The 15487-nt window shown below is 52.1% G+C and overlaps 1 protein-coding gene across 1 annotated transcript in view; it reads right to left on the bottom strand.

Moving 5' to 3' along the window:
- The window catches only part of AXIN2 (axin 2), a 33163-nt gene extending 26169 nt beyond the window's left edge, over positions 1 to 6994 (bottom strand). Inside the window, exons 1-2 of the mRNA XM_023511161.1 lie at positions 6868 to 6994; positions 3899 to 4835 (exon numbers count right to left, since the gene is read on the bottom strand). Coding sequence (XP_023366929.1) covers positions 3899 to 4713 — 815 coding nt within the window. The 5' untranslated portion in view covers positions 4714 to 4835; positions 6868 to 6994. The remainder of the gene's footprint in view (positions 1 to 3898; positions 4836 to 6867) is intronic.
- Positions 6995 to 15487: the final 8493 nt, after the last annotated feature.

Raw genomic sequence — 15487 nt, forward strand, 5'->3', positions numbered from 1 at the left:
TGTGGCCCCACCCCTCCCATACATGGGGAGTAGGGAGGCTCCATACAAAGTACAGCAGAATACTGACCCCCAGAGACCCTCTTCTGGGTCCCATCACAAAACAACACAACTCAGAAAAGTATTAGCTTCTAAGGCTGTGTGTTTAGGGCTTTCTGAGAGCCCTCTGATAATTTACTCACAGAGCCACTGTCCAAAGGCAACACTCTCTTCAACTGGCATTTTCTAAGGCAAGATCAAGGGGCACTCAGAGAGGGCCCAGGACTCACAGCAACTGAGCCTTTTGAAAATAGGCAAACTTACGAGCCTATCTTAACACGCTGCCTTCATCAGAACTTCCCTCCTCTAATTGCAGACGACTGCTTCCAGCATATCTTTCCTATGGCATCATTTTCTTTGATAATTGAAGCCAAGCTTGATTCCAATGGCTTCGCACAAAAACTGGCCTCATCAGCGAGTTCTTTCAGAGAACAGGAAGTGCTCAGAGCCAGCAGAGGGCCATCTGCTGGGCCAGACTGATTTTAAGTGTGGCCAGAGCAGAGGGCGCAAAGGCAGGCAGATGAGACCTGTTGTGGGCAGGAACACACAGGTGCCAAAGCAGAAAGTTGATGGCACAGGGAGCGCTCTGTGCACCCGACACTGTATTCTCCTTCCCAAAATAAATGCTGGGCTGAGCGCCTAATCCCACAACGCCCCCTCTGCACACACCTCAACACTGGGCGTGTTTGTGTGCTGGGCTTTTTACACGTGCTCCTACCAACAGGTTGCTTTTACTCCAGGTTATTTATAGAGACCATGGAAATCTAAGCATCCCCCTCAAACCAAAGTCCTGCCCTCTGAGGATAATTCCTGCTCTTCCATCCCAACTATTTATATTAAACCTGACACCAAATCAGTAAGGACACAAACAAGTCATTAAAAATGAGACTCCTTTGAGAGCCCAAGGTAAACACAGGGCTTAGGAGCCTCGCCAATGCCCCGGGCACCAGGCTGATGAAGACAGACCCTCAGCAAAACCCAGATTTTCTGTTTCATTTATTTTGCTAACTTATGAAACCCATCCCATACACCAGGTATTCTGCAGAGTGAGTCAGTGAGGGGAGGGGAGGACTTAAACCCAAAAGGTGACATCCCTTTGTTCCCAGAAATAGCAGGAAAGACTTAAGTTTAACAAGTAGAAAAAGGCGGGATGAGGGCAGTGGCTCATGCCTGTAATCCCAGCACTCTGGGAGGCCAAGGCAAGAGGATCCCTTCAGCTCAGAAGTTCAAGAACATCTTGAGCAAGAACAAGACCCCGTCTCTACTAAAAACAGGAAAATTAGCTGGGCATTCTGGCAGGTTCCTATAGTCCCAGCTATTCAGGAGGCTGAGACAGGAGGATGGCTTAATCCCAGGAGTCTGAGGTTACTGTGACCTAGGCTGACATGACGGCCCTCTAGCCTGGGCAACAGAGTGAGACTGTCTCAAAGCAAGAAAAAAAAAAGAAAGAAAAATGCTGCAGCATGGGAAGAGGGTACAAGCCTTACAAGGAAAAATGGGATAAATCCCAGAGTCACCCTTCAAAAGTGATTTCCAGACTTGGTCACCCTTTTCATTTTATCATTATTAATTATACTAGTTATAGCAATTTTCATCAGTTCAAAATGTTCCCCTTTCCAAGAGGCTTTCATGTTTATTATTTTGATCCTAATAACAACCTATTACATACACAGAAGGGATGGTGCCCAAGATGGTGCCCACCCATTTTACAGATGGGCACATGGGGCTCAGAAAGGCTTCAATCCAGGTGTAGGTGGCAGCCTGGGCCAAACCTAGACCTCTGAATAACTCAGAACAAGTCCCAGTATACCTGAGCACCTTGCATGTTAAAATGAAATTAGATCATTTGCATAGGTCTTAAATTCTCTTTGACAATTCCCAGTTAAAACACATGAGCTTAATGTAGTCCAGGTAAAATGCTTCATTTTCACCACAACAGTGGGAAGAAGCACATAGGAATCCAGCATGGAAACTCTCAAGAGGTCAGTGAAAAGCTGTCATCTTGCCCACCCACAGTTCACAAGCAAGAAGGCAGCACTGGGAAACAGGATCTCTTGCCCCTTCTTCCAGGATCTATCACAAAAGCTTCACAAGAGTCGTCTCCAACAAATTATCCTGGTAACGTCTCAGATGAGGCCCTGGAAGGGAGGAGGTGAGCGAGGCTGGGCCTCTGCTGCCCACCCACAAAGGGGCGGGGCCTGTCCTGCCTGAGGAGGCTTTCTCACTGAGAGCCACCAAAACCACACGCCGTGCTATTTACAAAGGTGGACGGTGACACTCTGGGTCCTACAGTGGCAGACACAGAAGCTCCACTGTCAGCAGGCCCCTGGAGAAGCAGCCTTACCACAGAACTTAAGTAGTCTGAGCTTCAGCTGCCAAGCTGAAAGGCAAGGAGGCCACCACCACAGGTAGTACCAGCAGGTGCCCAGCGACTGACATGCTGCAGAGGTCAGACCCAGAATCTTCCTCCCAACCAACCTGAATCCATAAGCATAAAGACACTGAAACAATTCCTTCATGTGATTCTATGTTTCCTTAGAAAAACCAACCCACCTCCACTTAGGGGTAGGCTAGATGCCGGAGAGCAGGTAAACTGGTTCCCAGAACTGTAACAGCGCCCCCTGGTGGTTGGAGAACAAGCCCTTCCCCTCCTCACGGGCAGTCAACTCTCTTGGTCACCCCTAAATCATGGTCTGCTAGGTTCAGACCTGGCTACCCCAAGAGGCTCAAGATAAACTATCTGGTGCCTACCCTACCTCCTCCTGCTGGATGCTGGAAGCCACAGCCTACAGAGAGAGGGAAATCTACAGAGGCAGCTAACAGATGGCATCCTGAGTCCTTAGCACACCCGGAAATCCACATGGATGGCAAGATAAACCATTCAGATGGCAATCAGTACTGCCCCATCCGCTTTTCTGCATGTTTAAGCAACACCCTGGAATTAAGAGGGCCATTTCTTTTATAGAATATTTGAAAGTGGAAAGTAGGGGAGAAATAGAAACAACCATTCTAACAAGACGTCTGAAGTTTCCTCCAAAAGTCAAGAATCTGTAAAGAACTATTTGTCTTTGAAGTCTCAAAGATTAAGTACTCCAGAGCTCCAGTCCTCCCATGCCAAGATTTCTTCTCCTTCAGCACTAACAAAATAATCCACTGAGGTCTGACCCGCAGATTTGCAAATACTTAAAACCTAGATTGATATGCCAGTAGACTCTAAAGCTAAGGGTCCTTCATTTAGGAAGGTCACAGGACCTTCCCTGGTTAGAACCGTGTCTTGCTGGGTAAATATCTAATTCTATAAAGAGACCCATGAGCCTAGTTGTTAAGCCAACTGCTGGTTCTTATCTTAACAGAGAAGTTCAAAAGATCCCACTTACCCCTCAATGGGTGAACACGTTACTTCCTGTACCTCCACCACCACCCATCTGCCTCCCTAACTCGCTACTGATTAGTGGTGAAGTGACCCCTTCCCAAACCGGTGCTTAGTGGATCTGGTGACTCAGAAGCATCAAAAGCTGCTGCTGCTCTCTGGAGCATGCTCTCTCACTCACACTCACACACACTCTCTCTCAAACCCTTCTAAGACTCTAGGCCAGGATAATAAGTAACCCATATTAATGAACACTGTTTGCCACTGTCTGAAGTTAGCACTGGAAAACTGCAGGTATTTAGATAAGTATGCACGGTTTTTCCCCCCTCAAACAACAAAAAAGATCAAAGGAAGGGTCCAGGGCCAGCAGTGCTAACTCTCCACAGACCTGTCAACCTGCATAGCACATCCATCCATCCATCCATCCATCCTACTTCGGCAAAGTCCACATCATCCACCAAGCCTGCCCCCACCAACCCCTGCCAGTCTTACCTGTATCCACTGTCGACAGTTTCCGTGGACCTGACGCTCGCTGTAGCCCTTAGGGTTTTGCTGGACAAGCCAACCACAGTGGGCGAAAGTTTGCACTTGAAGTCGGCACAAGTCCACTCCTCTTCTTCATTCAAGGTGGGGAGATAGCCGCACACGACCTTTAGGCTCCCCAGTCCCCCATTACTCATGTAAGCTGTGTTTTCTCCCCCACTCCTCACATATTCGAGGTATATATCAGAAGTCAGAAACATCTGGTAGGCATTTTCCTCCATCACCGACTGGATCTCGGTCTGCGCCTGGTCAAACATGATGGAATCAATCTGCTGCTTCTTGATGCCATCTCTTATGTAGGTCTTGGTGGCAGGCTTCAGCTGCTTGGAGACAATGCTGTTGTTCTCAATGTACCTTTTGTAGATCGCTTTGGCTACTCGTAAAGTTTTGGTATCCTTCAGGTTCATTTGCCTGAACCCATTGCAGGCAAACCAGAAGTCTAAAGTATCCACACATTTCTCCCTCTCCAGGAAAGTCCGGAAGAGGTAAGCACCATCTTGATCGCCCAACAAGGAGTGCAAGGACTTGCTCCACCTGGTCAGAGGGGAATCTGGGGATGCCCGCCCCTCTGGCTCCCCCAGCCCATCTTCATTCCGCCTGGTATTGGAGGAGACAGGCATGGGTTTGGTGACCTGGCCCTTGCCCACCCCCAGCTGACACGGTGGGGTCTCCCCTTCTTCCCCTGGAACTGGGGGCCGAGGGGCATCCTCGTGGAAGCTGCTGCTGGGGTCCGGAAGGCGAGTCACCAACACAGCGCTACTCATGGTGAGGGAGCTCTTCTCCCTGAGTTTGGGAATCCTATTTTTTCTTCTTCCAGTTCCTCCCAGCAATCAGCGTGGTCTCTCTGTCTCTCTCAAGTCAGCAGGGGCTCATCTGAGCCTCCTCTCTGGAAAGAAAAGGAAGGGGGAGGTGGGGAGAGAGAAAGGGTATTGATCTAATCAAAACCAGATCTACCCAACATCAAAGCTAGAAAGTAAACAGGCTTTTCAACTCCTCAAATTCAAATCAAGCAACCCAGCTATCTGCGAGGTGCTCATCTAAAGTATCAGATGCTGCTTTTTCAAAGGCGAAATCTGAGCTCCCTGCACACGTGGTGGGGGGGCCCGCAGAGAGGGATGGAGAAGGAGCAGGGAAGGTGAAAGGAGAGCAAGGGTGGGGGCGGCAGAGGGACATAGGAGGTGTAAGACACAACTTTCCAAAAACCCACTCTCCTGGGCACACGCAGGGCAGCTCTGCCTCCGCCTCCCCTCCCCCAATAGCATCAACTCCAAAGAGGCGCGCTCCTAGCCGCTGGGCTCTGTGCAGGTGAAACCAATTTCGGTAAATTTCCCCGCTCGGCTCTGCACAGATAACTCGAGCTCCAAACCTGCCCTTCCCCGGCATCTGGTTCCCATTCCCCCGACTCCCTCCTCCTTTGCGCTCCCCCCTTCCCATACTTAAAAATTCAGAGGATCCTTGCCCAAAGAACCCGTCCAGCGTAGGCGGAATGGGCTCCGTGACTCCCAGATTCAGCATGTAACCCCCGCCTCCCCACACTTGAGGTAAATTTTCGCTGCGCGCCCCCTTTCCACCGCCATGAATCGGTCTCAGTCCACACCTCTTTCCCGCTCCCCAAAGCCAAAAACCAACTGACTCAGTGAAGACTTTGATCTCCAAACTTTGAGAGAGCAGAGAAGCCTCAAGACCCACTGCCCCGTACCCTCAAACATCCCAGAGCCGCGGACCCTACAAAATCGGATCACAAGCCATCTCACGCTACCACTGCCTACACCAAGAATCCCAAACTCCACTGATCTCAAGTCTGTCTTTTTTCCAAAAGAAAAAAGTCTATCTAACCAATAAACATGCCACTTTCCCTAGCACGGTAAGGATCAATTAGGAAAGGGTAAGGGAGGGACAGAGGAACGGGATGCGACCCCGGAGAGAGGAGCCGGGAACACGGGCCTGGGCTGGGTGCTCGTCGCCCCCGCCCGGAGCCTCCGGCTGCCGGACTGGGCAACGCGGCCCGCGGAGCGGCGGGGCTGCCGGGAGCGCCGCGCTACCCAGCGAAGGGGAGGTGGGGCGGCCCCGTTACCTGGAAGACGAAGGCCGCCGAGGCCGGGCTCTCATCCCCTGAGCCCTTCCAGCCCGGTCTCCGGCCGAAATCCCCCGAACGCCTCCAGAGCCCCGACGAGCAGACCGCAGGGCCAGTGCTACAGGACGCACGAGAAGCGCCCCAAGCCCGGGCAGGGGTCGGTCCCCTGCGCCGCCACTCGCAGAGGCGCCCGCAGAAAAAGCAGAGAAAGCAGCAGCCCAGTCCAGAAATGGCGACGAGCAGAGTCTCTGCCTCTCCGCAAAAGAGAGGGCCCAGGCGGCCAGGGGCGCGGGGCCGGTACGAAGACCAGGAGGAGGGACGCGGGGGACGCGGGCGCCCCGGGCTCGGGCCGGTCCAGCGCTCAGACTGAGCCTCCGCCAGATCTCCGGGCCCCTAAGCGCGGACCCGCGGAGAGGAGGGGAGCAGGGGAGGGGGAAGGAGGAGGAGGAGAGGATGGAGCGGGGGTGGGGAGGAGGGAGGGCAAGCAGGGGGCGCCGCCACCCTTTCATCCCACCTTCCAAAGGCCCTTCCGCACACTCACACTCTGACTCACATCCATTAACAACAACACCGACGCGACCCCCGGGGGGCATCTGCCCCTTCTCCGCCCCGCCACTGCCGCCCCTTGGAGAAGTCTCCCCTCGGGCCCCCCCTGGGGAGGGGGCTCAGCGCAGGGCGCTCTAGGCTGCCGGGCCGAGCCCACGGAGCGTTGGGCGCCCGGCCCGCAGCTCTCCTCCGCGCCTGCTTGAAGCGCGCCCCGAAATAGCCGGCCTGCCAACTTCAAAGGGCCGCCCCGCACATCAAAGCGCGCGGGCCGCCTGGCCGCCGCGGCCTCGGCACTCACCATTGATCCGCGCGCGCGCTCCGCGGCGAGACCCCGCAGGCGCCCGGGGCAGGGCCCCAGCCTCGGCCCCCAGCTCTACTCGCAGCGGCAACCCCGGGCCCCCCCGGGCCGGCCCCGGCGTCGGGGAACATGGGGAGTCGCGCGGCGGGGGAGGGGTGCGGGGAAACAACAATCTTGGGATCGGAACAAAATCCACCGGCCAGGGAGGGGGAGCGGCGCACCCCGCCGCCCCTTTTATGCAAAAGACCCGAGTGGGCCTCCGCCCCCGCCGCGGCCGCCCCCAGCCCCTCCGGCCCCCGCCTGGCCAGGCTTTCAACACAGGTCCAGTTTCCAGCAGGCACTCGGCGCACCAAATGTCCTCCGGGCGCTTCCAACAAAAACTGCGCTGTGGATTTAACTGTGCACTTCAAAGGCGCGAGCCGAGCGCACGGTCCTGAAAGGGAGGTACGCGCCGGCCGCGCCCCGGGCCGTCCCCCCGAGCCCCCGCCGCCCCATCGCAGGACCGTCCGGCCCCCACCTCCCTCCGGACCCGGCCTCGGCTCAACCGAGCTAACTCCCGGCCCCCGCGCCCGCGACACAGCTAGAAGCGACCTCGTCCCCAGTCCAAGAGGGGCTTTCTTTGAAGCCGCTCCGCTGGGGCTGAGCCTCCACCCCCACCTTTTACAGCAGGGTTTTCAGCGGAGGAGGCGGGCGCCTTGGCCGCCCGGCAGCCCCGAAATCCATGGCTCTGAGGGGCTATTTTTATTTCCCGGCTCTCGGGTTGTTACTGAGTTGCCAGGACCTTATCAAAGCGCAGCCGGCTCCCAGCAGATTCCCCGGGGCCGGGCTCTGGGAGCCAGTGATCCCGCCGCGCCAATCACAGTCGCGCTCAGCCGGCCCGCGCCGCCCGCCTTAAAGGGACAGCGCCCCACGCCCGCCCCGCCCCGCCCCGGCCCGCCCCCGCCGCACGCTCTGCTCCCGCGTTAACCCTTCCCCGGCCTCTCCTCCGCCCCCTGCCAGGCCCCCGCGCCCCGAGGGCGTTCTCCGCCAGAGTAAGGATTTCTCCTTTCAAGTTCTCGGGCCTCTGCTCTTTTGCCTCCTTCCCTGCCTGCCCTCGCCCTTTTCAGCTGTGGAGTGCAACAGTTTCTTGTAGCATTATGGCCATCGCAAGAACTGCAAGCAAGCAGAATTTTTTTTTTTTTTTTTTTTTTTGGTGTCATCAAACACTTTTCTATCTCTCTTCAAGTTTCCCCGGGAATTTGGGCTTCCAGGACCTCATAAAGGGAATTCTAGCCCGGGGACCTACTGGCCGAAAGTCTTAGGGTGAACTGCCCCAGGACGCGGAAGACCTGCGCGTGCTTGCCCGTGTACCTGAGTTTGGGTAAATACAGGACTACAGTTCGTGGATGGTTTGCGTTTGTGGGTGTGAGAATTCTCCAGCACAGGCGGGAGTGTGGAGGCATTCTCTGACACCATTTAAGAAGTATATCTCAATTCTGTGAACATCAACCGCAACTTCCCACCCTTGCCTGGCATCAGACCCTCATGGCACACACATCAGCCATCGGTCATGACTGCACACTCACTATTCTCTTCCAGTCGTCCCCTGTCCTCCCATATGTTACACATTAAAAAGACATCGAATGTCTCCATATACGCACACAAGCACATGCACACATGCTCAGTTTTAATGTCATTGTCGCCTTTGAATTCCTCACTCCTCTCACAGTTCCCCCAAAATATTTATCTTCTCTTCTTTAAAGTAAGGAAATAGTCCACAAGCCCAGAAAACTAGTTGTTTACTCATGTACTGCTATAGAATGATCCATCATGTTATAAATAATTAACTTTTCTTCCTTTAAAAAAAAAAAAAACAACAACCCAAGTGTGAACCGAAGAGGTCCAAGAATGAAGGGCAGCTAGTCCTGCCTCCTCTGAGCTGTTTGAGGCTTTGCTCTCCAGCCCTCCTCACTTTTTCTTTATTTGCTTTTTCATTGAACTTAATGGATGACAAGCTCTTAAAAAGAGAAGGCAGATCCACCACCCATAATCAGCAGGAGAAGGGCAGGCAGGGGGACTGGCTCCTGCTGCGGTTAGCCCATGGGGCTGCATCAGGCGACCAGTGAACTCCTGCAGCTTTTGGTGCTTGACTCTTCAGCTCCTGAGTACACGGCAGGTGTCAGCTCCTCCTCAAGACCTGCCTGCCTGTCTGCCCTGGTGGTCTGTCCTCTAGGATCACTGCCCCAGGTGGCCAGGTTGGTAGAAAGCCACGAAATAGGGCCACCTCAGGCAAGTGGAGATATGCCCAAGAAAGAGTCTGGCCCAGATGATTCATCTTTGCCTTGGGACTACTGCCGGGTGTGAGGAAACTGGAGGGTTCTAAAAGCCTGGCCTTCTCAAATTCTGGAGGATGAATGGCCCAGGGCTCCTCTTAGCCACCAGCTCAGAGCCAGAGCCAAAAGGCACCCACCCCTTTTAAAGGCCACCCCAGGAGTCCCAAGAGAAAAACTGTCACTGTGGTTCCAGGGAGTCTTTAGGTCTCCGAGGGTGTTATTACAGGGACAAAAGTATAGGCAGAGATGGATTGCCATAGAAGCATCTACAATATCAACAGTAGGGCTGTACACACACACACACACACAATGTGGGGGAGGGGAGATGGAATAAGCAAAACATCCAAAATCAAAATAAACAATGTTCAGAAAGAAAAGGTTTTCAAGACGGAAGTGGAGACTTGGTCTTCATGGATGGTTTTCCTCCACCGACACTTTACTGTCCCCCACCCAGTTCCAGTCACCACAGGCTAGGCTCTAACAGAAGGACTTCCCTCCTGCTCCCTCCTTACCCCAGGGCAGCGGCAGCAGGGGGTGCCCAGCACTGGGGACTCAGGAGCAAGGCCTGTTCTGGGTTGGGCTCCTCCCTTCAGTCAGCAGAGACTCCTCTGAGAGCCCAGTCTCCAGAACAGGTGCTCAGGTCACCTTAGGCCAGGGATTCCCTCTACCTCCACCACCATCTCACGCATGGCCTGTCTCCTTCACCCCGACTTTATATCTGATGGGGCATTTCCCATTTAGCAGGAGGTGGGGCTCAAGGCTGAGAAGCCAGAGCCCTCTCTAGCCTCTGGGTCTTTAACCACTTGTCGATATATTTCTGGAGGAGAATTCAAAGTCCTTTGCTTACACCCAGCCCCTTTCTCAAGATAGCACAGTTTTCCATTTTCCCCTTCTCCCTGGCAGCAGCACTATCATGTGACTTGTTGTAATCCTGCACGTTGCCTGGAAACTGGAAAGCAAGGTGATGGATTTCTGCACATGCTCACTCCTCCCCCCCTTTAAAGAAAAACCCTACAGAGTATAAACAGCCCACTTTGCCTAAGTGCAGACAAGTTTAATAAAGCTGAGTGTGATTCTTTTCTGGAATTATGTACTGGGCTGAAATCCTAGAATCCCAGAAAACAAGGACTAAGGGCTCCCAGGGAGGCATCTGGCCAGATCTCAGACCTTTAGTCTGTCCCACAAAAACCACTGTGGAGGAGAAATCACACCAGCTGGGACTTCAGAGGAGCTGAGACATAGGACATCGCTCTCTTAGATTCAGTAACTTTGTCTTTTATTTCTTTGGAAAAGTGCCACCTTAGACAACGCACCTTTGTTTAGGAAGGAAAGTGGAAAGACACACAGGTAACCTTTCCTAAGACTGTGGGTTGCCTAACCACTCTGAGGCCCCATTTATTCACCTGCAGAGTGGAAGAAACCTCCCTCAAAAGGCTGGTAAGAGTGTGAGCAATAAGGTCAATGCCCAGCATGGCACCTGACATGTAGTAGGTGTTCAAAATATGGCAGTTAGTTCTACCCAGTAACTGTTTTCCCAGTAGTCTGCTAACTATTCTAGGAAGAGACCCCTCATCTCCAAAGCAAGGATACCCTCCTTTAGGAGCTATATCAGGAGAAGTGTGACCCCAGGAAGCTGACCACAGGAGGGCTTGGAAAAGAAGAGCCAAAGGGGTCTCACCAGGCCAGGTGGCTCACGCCTGTAATCCTGTCTCTGGGAGGCCGAGGCCGGTAGATTGCTTGAGCTCATGAGTTCGAGACCAGCCTGAGCAAAAATGATACCCCATCTCTACTAAAAATAGATAAACTGAGGCAAGAGGATCTCTCGAGCCCCAGAGTTTGAGGTTGCTGTGAGCTATGATGCCGTGGCACTCTACCCAGGGCAACAGCTTGAGGTAGAGCTCAAAGGCGGGGGGCGGGGGGGAGTGCCTGTGGCTCAAGGAGTAGGGTGCCAGCCCCACATACCAGAGGTGGTGGGTTCAAACCCAGACAAAAAACTGCAAAAAAAGGCGGGGGGGGGGGAGATTCTGGTGCCCTTCTGTCACTTTTCTTTCTTTCTTTCTTTTTTTTTATAGAGACGAGGTCTTGCTATTTTGCTCTGGCTGGTCTTAAACTCATGGCCTCCCTCCTGGGCCTCCCAAGTAGCTGGGATGACAGGCAGCGTCCTTTCTGTCATCTTTCAGGGACAGTTTCTCCAGTACCCCAAAAGAAATAACCCCAGGAAGCCCTCCGAGTGTTATCTAATGTAACCTCTCAATTAAGAAGTGAGGCGAATTAAGCAGAGAAAGTGAGATTTCCCAGGCTCATGTTGCCCACGTCAGTGTCAGAGCTGAGCTAGAACTTCCTGGGGGTCCTGACTCCTGGACTCCTGGACACTCCTCTTCTTCCCCCACACACAGTGAGGAGACCCAGGGCAGGGCTAGCTAATAAGGGGGACTCTTATTAGACCCAGGGCAGGGCTAATGAACATAGTCACAACACGGCTTCATCCCAAAATGCCCCAGAGCTGCACTTCACCCACCCCTTGCTATGTGTAACCTTAACACTGGTACTGGGCTGCCCTCAGCCTGACCATGGATGGTTCGGCCAAGTCTTTCATAGCAGCGGCTATTCCCATGGGCATCTCAGTGGGCTTGGCCCTAAGGAAGAATGGACTTTTTTTTTTTTTGAGACAGAGTCTCACTTTCTCACCTTCAGTAGAGTGCTGTGGCATCATAGCTCACAGCAACCTCAAACTCTTGAGCCCAAGTGATCCTCTTGCCTCAATTTTTCATTTTTGGTATAAATGGGTTCTCACTCTTGCTCATGCTGGTCTCCAACTCATGAGTTCAAGCGATCCATCTACCTTGGTCTCCCATAGTGCCAGGATTACAGGTGTGAGCCACTATGCCTGGCCAGAGGAAAGGATATAACAGAGCAGAAGAGGAAGAAAGGGAGTAACAGTGGACTCTACTTCCCACTGTTCTCTTTCCTTACTTCAGAAGAGGTCTGGGAATGCCAATTCCTACTGGGGGAAACTGAGGTTTCCCTAAGGAATCCTAACCATACAAGTGTTGGGGCAACTTATTTGTTAATAAATTATCGTCATTGGTACATAATATTTAAAACATGGTTAAACAAGGATTTAAACGTCCTAATTTGATTGACTTTCAAATGCTTTTCATATTTATTATAAATAGAGCTATAAACTGCTAATCGCTTTTAGTATCTCACCATTCATCGTTTTGGAATTTGGCTTTTAGGAGTTGGCTCGAGCTTATAAGCAGAAGAAACAATGAACGTTGAGACAAATCCAGAAAGAGGTTCTTTTATCTTATGTTATCTTCTCCATAGTGTCAGACACCAAAAAAAATAGGAAAAGACCCAAAAAAGGTCATTTTCAGAAAAGGAACTGAGAAATAGGAAAAGTGTCCCCTAAAGCCATCGCTCCAACTGGGGATGTGTGAAATTTTGCTCATGCATCAGTCTGTGTCCCTAAGCCACTCTCATAGACAGTGTCTTCTGCTCTTGATGTTACACTTTGCTCATGTTATTTTTTCATTTTTTTTCAAGACGGAGTCTCACTTGGTCACCCTTGGTAGAATGCCGTGGCATCTTAGTTCACAGCAACCTCAAACTCTTAGGTTCAATTGATTCTCTTGCCTCAGCCTCCCAGGTAGCTGGGACTACAGGCACCCACCACAGCACCCTGCTGTTTTTTTAGAGACAAGGGGTCTTGCTCTTGGTTGGTCTCCAACTCGTGAGCTCAGGCAATCCACCCACCTCGGCCTCCCAAATGCTGGGATTGCAGGCGTGAACCACTGCTCCCGGCTCCACTTCACTCATTTTAAACAACTTCTGGAAAGTGAAGTTTAGCTGAGCTTGAAATAAGTTTATTCTTTCCTGTCAGGTTGTTTCTTGAAACTTCCACATGCGGCTGACTGCTCGAGGGACTTGCCTGTTGGGATAGGAGGGTCTGCCTGAGGACACCTGGGAAAGGTCTGGGCTTTGCTCCCAGTTGAAGAAACTTCCTACATCAAACCTCCAATTGCTGCCTTATTACATAACCTTCCAGTGCTGCAGCCACGCCCTCCTCCCTCACTTGGTTGGCGTCAGTGCACTCAGCGAGTACAAAATGGCCAGCAAACTTCTTGAAGTTTGCACTGAAAGCCAGGTACAGTGGCTCACACCTGTCATCCCAGCACTCAGGGAGGCCAAGATGGGTGCATCGCCTGAGCTCACAAGTTCAAAAGCAGCCTGAGCAAGAGCGAGACCCCATCTCTAAAAAGTAGCCAGGCCTGGGCAGTGCCTGTGGCTCAAAGGAGTAGGGCATTGGCCCCATATACTGAAGGTGGTGGATTCAAACCCAGCCCCGGTCAAAAACTGCAACAACAACAACAAAAAAATAGCCAGGTGTTGTGGCAGGCTCCTGTAGTCCCAGCTACTAGGGAGTCTGAGGCAAGAGGATTACTTGAGCCCAAGAGTTTGAGGTTGCTGTGAGCTATGATTCCATATCACTCTACCAAGAAAAGTGAGACTCTATCTCAAAAAATAAAAAAAGGAAAAAGAAGTCTACACTGGCTATCTACACTTTCTTACCTCTCCTTGGCTCCTCAGCCCATGACAGTCTCTGCCATGAAAATAATTCTTAGTCTAGCCAAAGTCCAATCCTCTCTCTCTTATCTGACAAGACACCTCTTCCTCCTCCATCTCTCCCCCCTCTGCTCCTTCCCCAGGGATGGTCCCCAACACTTTTCCTGGCAATCTCCTGTCCTGCCCACAGCTTCAAGTTCTACTCTCTAGAGACCAGGGCCTCTCAAAACTAAGGTCCTGGCCTCTCTCACCATCTCCTTCATCACGTCCTCACTTCACACACTTAGAACTTATTTTGTCCCTCCCTGAAACTAGCCATCTTTCTCTTAGGCAGTGACCTTGCCATCCCCAGAGGCCTAAGTCAGAAACCTGGGCCACATGCAGCCACCTCCTTTTCCCTTAAACTCCTTTACCCAGCCCTGTTGATTCTGCTTCCAAAAAGTCTCTTAAAATCACTCTCTTCTCCCCCAGTCAACAACGGCTACTGGAGCTCTGCCTCTTACCATCTTTTACCAGGAGCAGCAAAATGTTCTCATTACTCTCTTGGCCCGCAGTTCAGAGCCCCCACTCCAGACCCCCACCATTGCTGCCACGGTGAACACTGTGCACCCCAAAGGTAGTCATGGCATTCCCTGGCTTCAGATCCTTGAGCCCCGAGCATGGTACACTGGTGGTCTGCCCAAGCCCTTCCTCCAGCTCTCTTTTTTTTTTTTTCGTGACAGAGTCTCACATTGTTGCCCTCGGTAGAGTACTGTGGCATCACAGCTCCCAGGAACCTCAAACTCCTGGGCTCAAGTAATCCCCTTGCCTCAGTCTCCCTAGTAGAACATTGTGCCTGCCACAATGCTCGGCTATTTTTTAGAGATGGGGTCTCGCTCTGGGTCAGGCTGGTCTTGAACTCCTGAGTCCAGGCGATCCATCCACCTGGGCCTCTCAGAGTGCTGGGATTGCAGGTATGAGCCACTGCACCTGGCCCAGCTCTGTTTCTTGCTGCCACCACCTCATCCCTCCCATGCTCGTCCTGGCTGCCATCCTCATCCTGGCTGCCATCCTCCTCTGTTCTTCCCTCCTTCACTCCTCTCCTGCCTCCTGTCCCTGGACTGCTGTGACTTCTATCCCAGGTGCTTTCTTTAGGTAGCCCCGCGGTGAGGCAAAGTGGCAAGGGACAAGGCTGCCATCAACTCAATAATCTCAGAAGCCAGTTCCCACCTGGCCCAGCTGCGGGCTTGCTTCCAGCCTCTAGGGAAACCTGAGTGTGAGGCACCCAGCTAAGCCACACCCACAGATTAAGATGCGGCTCTGGAGATGGGAGAGGCAAACACTGCGGTGTGTTTACAAGAACTGTTGATAAGGCTTTGCCCTGACAGCTAATATCACTGGTGGTAACATCATTGCAAGACATTGCAAGACGTCCAGATTATGCGGATCTTTTATGTACTTCACGAGATAATAGCATATTAAACTGCCAATAATTATAACATGTTTGAAGTTCTTCAAAGGTTACTGGAAATTTCCATAAAAAAAATATCAAAATTCTCCAAATAGATCATGAAAGGCAAACTAAACCATGTTGAGATTTGACTGAGTTACAGAGCACAGACATTTTGATCACACTCAGCAACGGCATCTGCTTTGCTATCACTTTTTTCTTTCTTTTTTTTTTTTTGAGACGGAGCCTCAAGCTATCCCCCTGGGTAGAGTGCCATGGCATCACGCTCACAGCAACCTCCAACTCCTGG

This window comes from Otolemur garnettii, unplaced genomic scaffold (genome assembly GCF_000181295.1).
Source record: "Otolemur garnettii isolate 467f Iridium unplaced genomic scaffold, OtoGar3 scaffold00018, whole genome shotgun sequence".
NCBI classification, from domain to species: domain Eukaryota; kingdom Metazoa; phylum Chordata; class Mammalia; order Primates; family Galagidae; genus Otolemur; species Otolemur garnettii.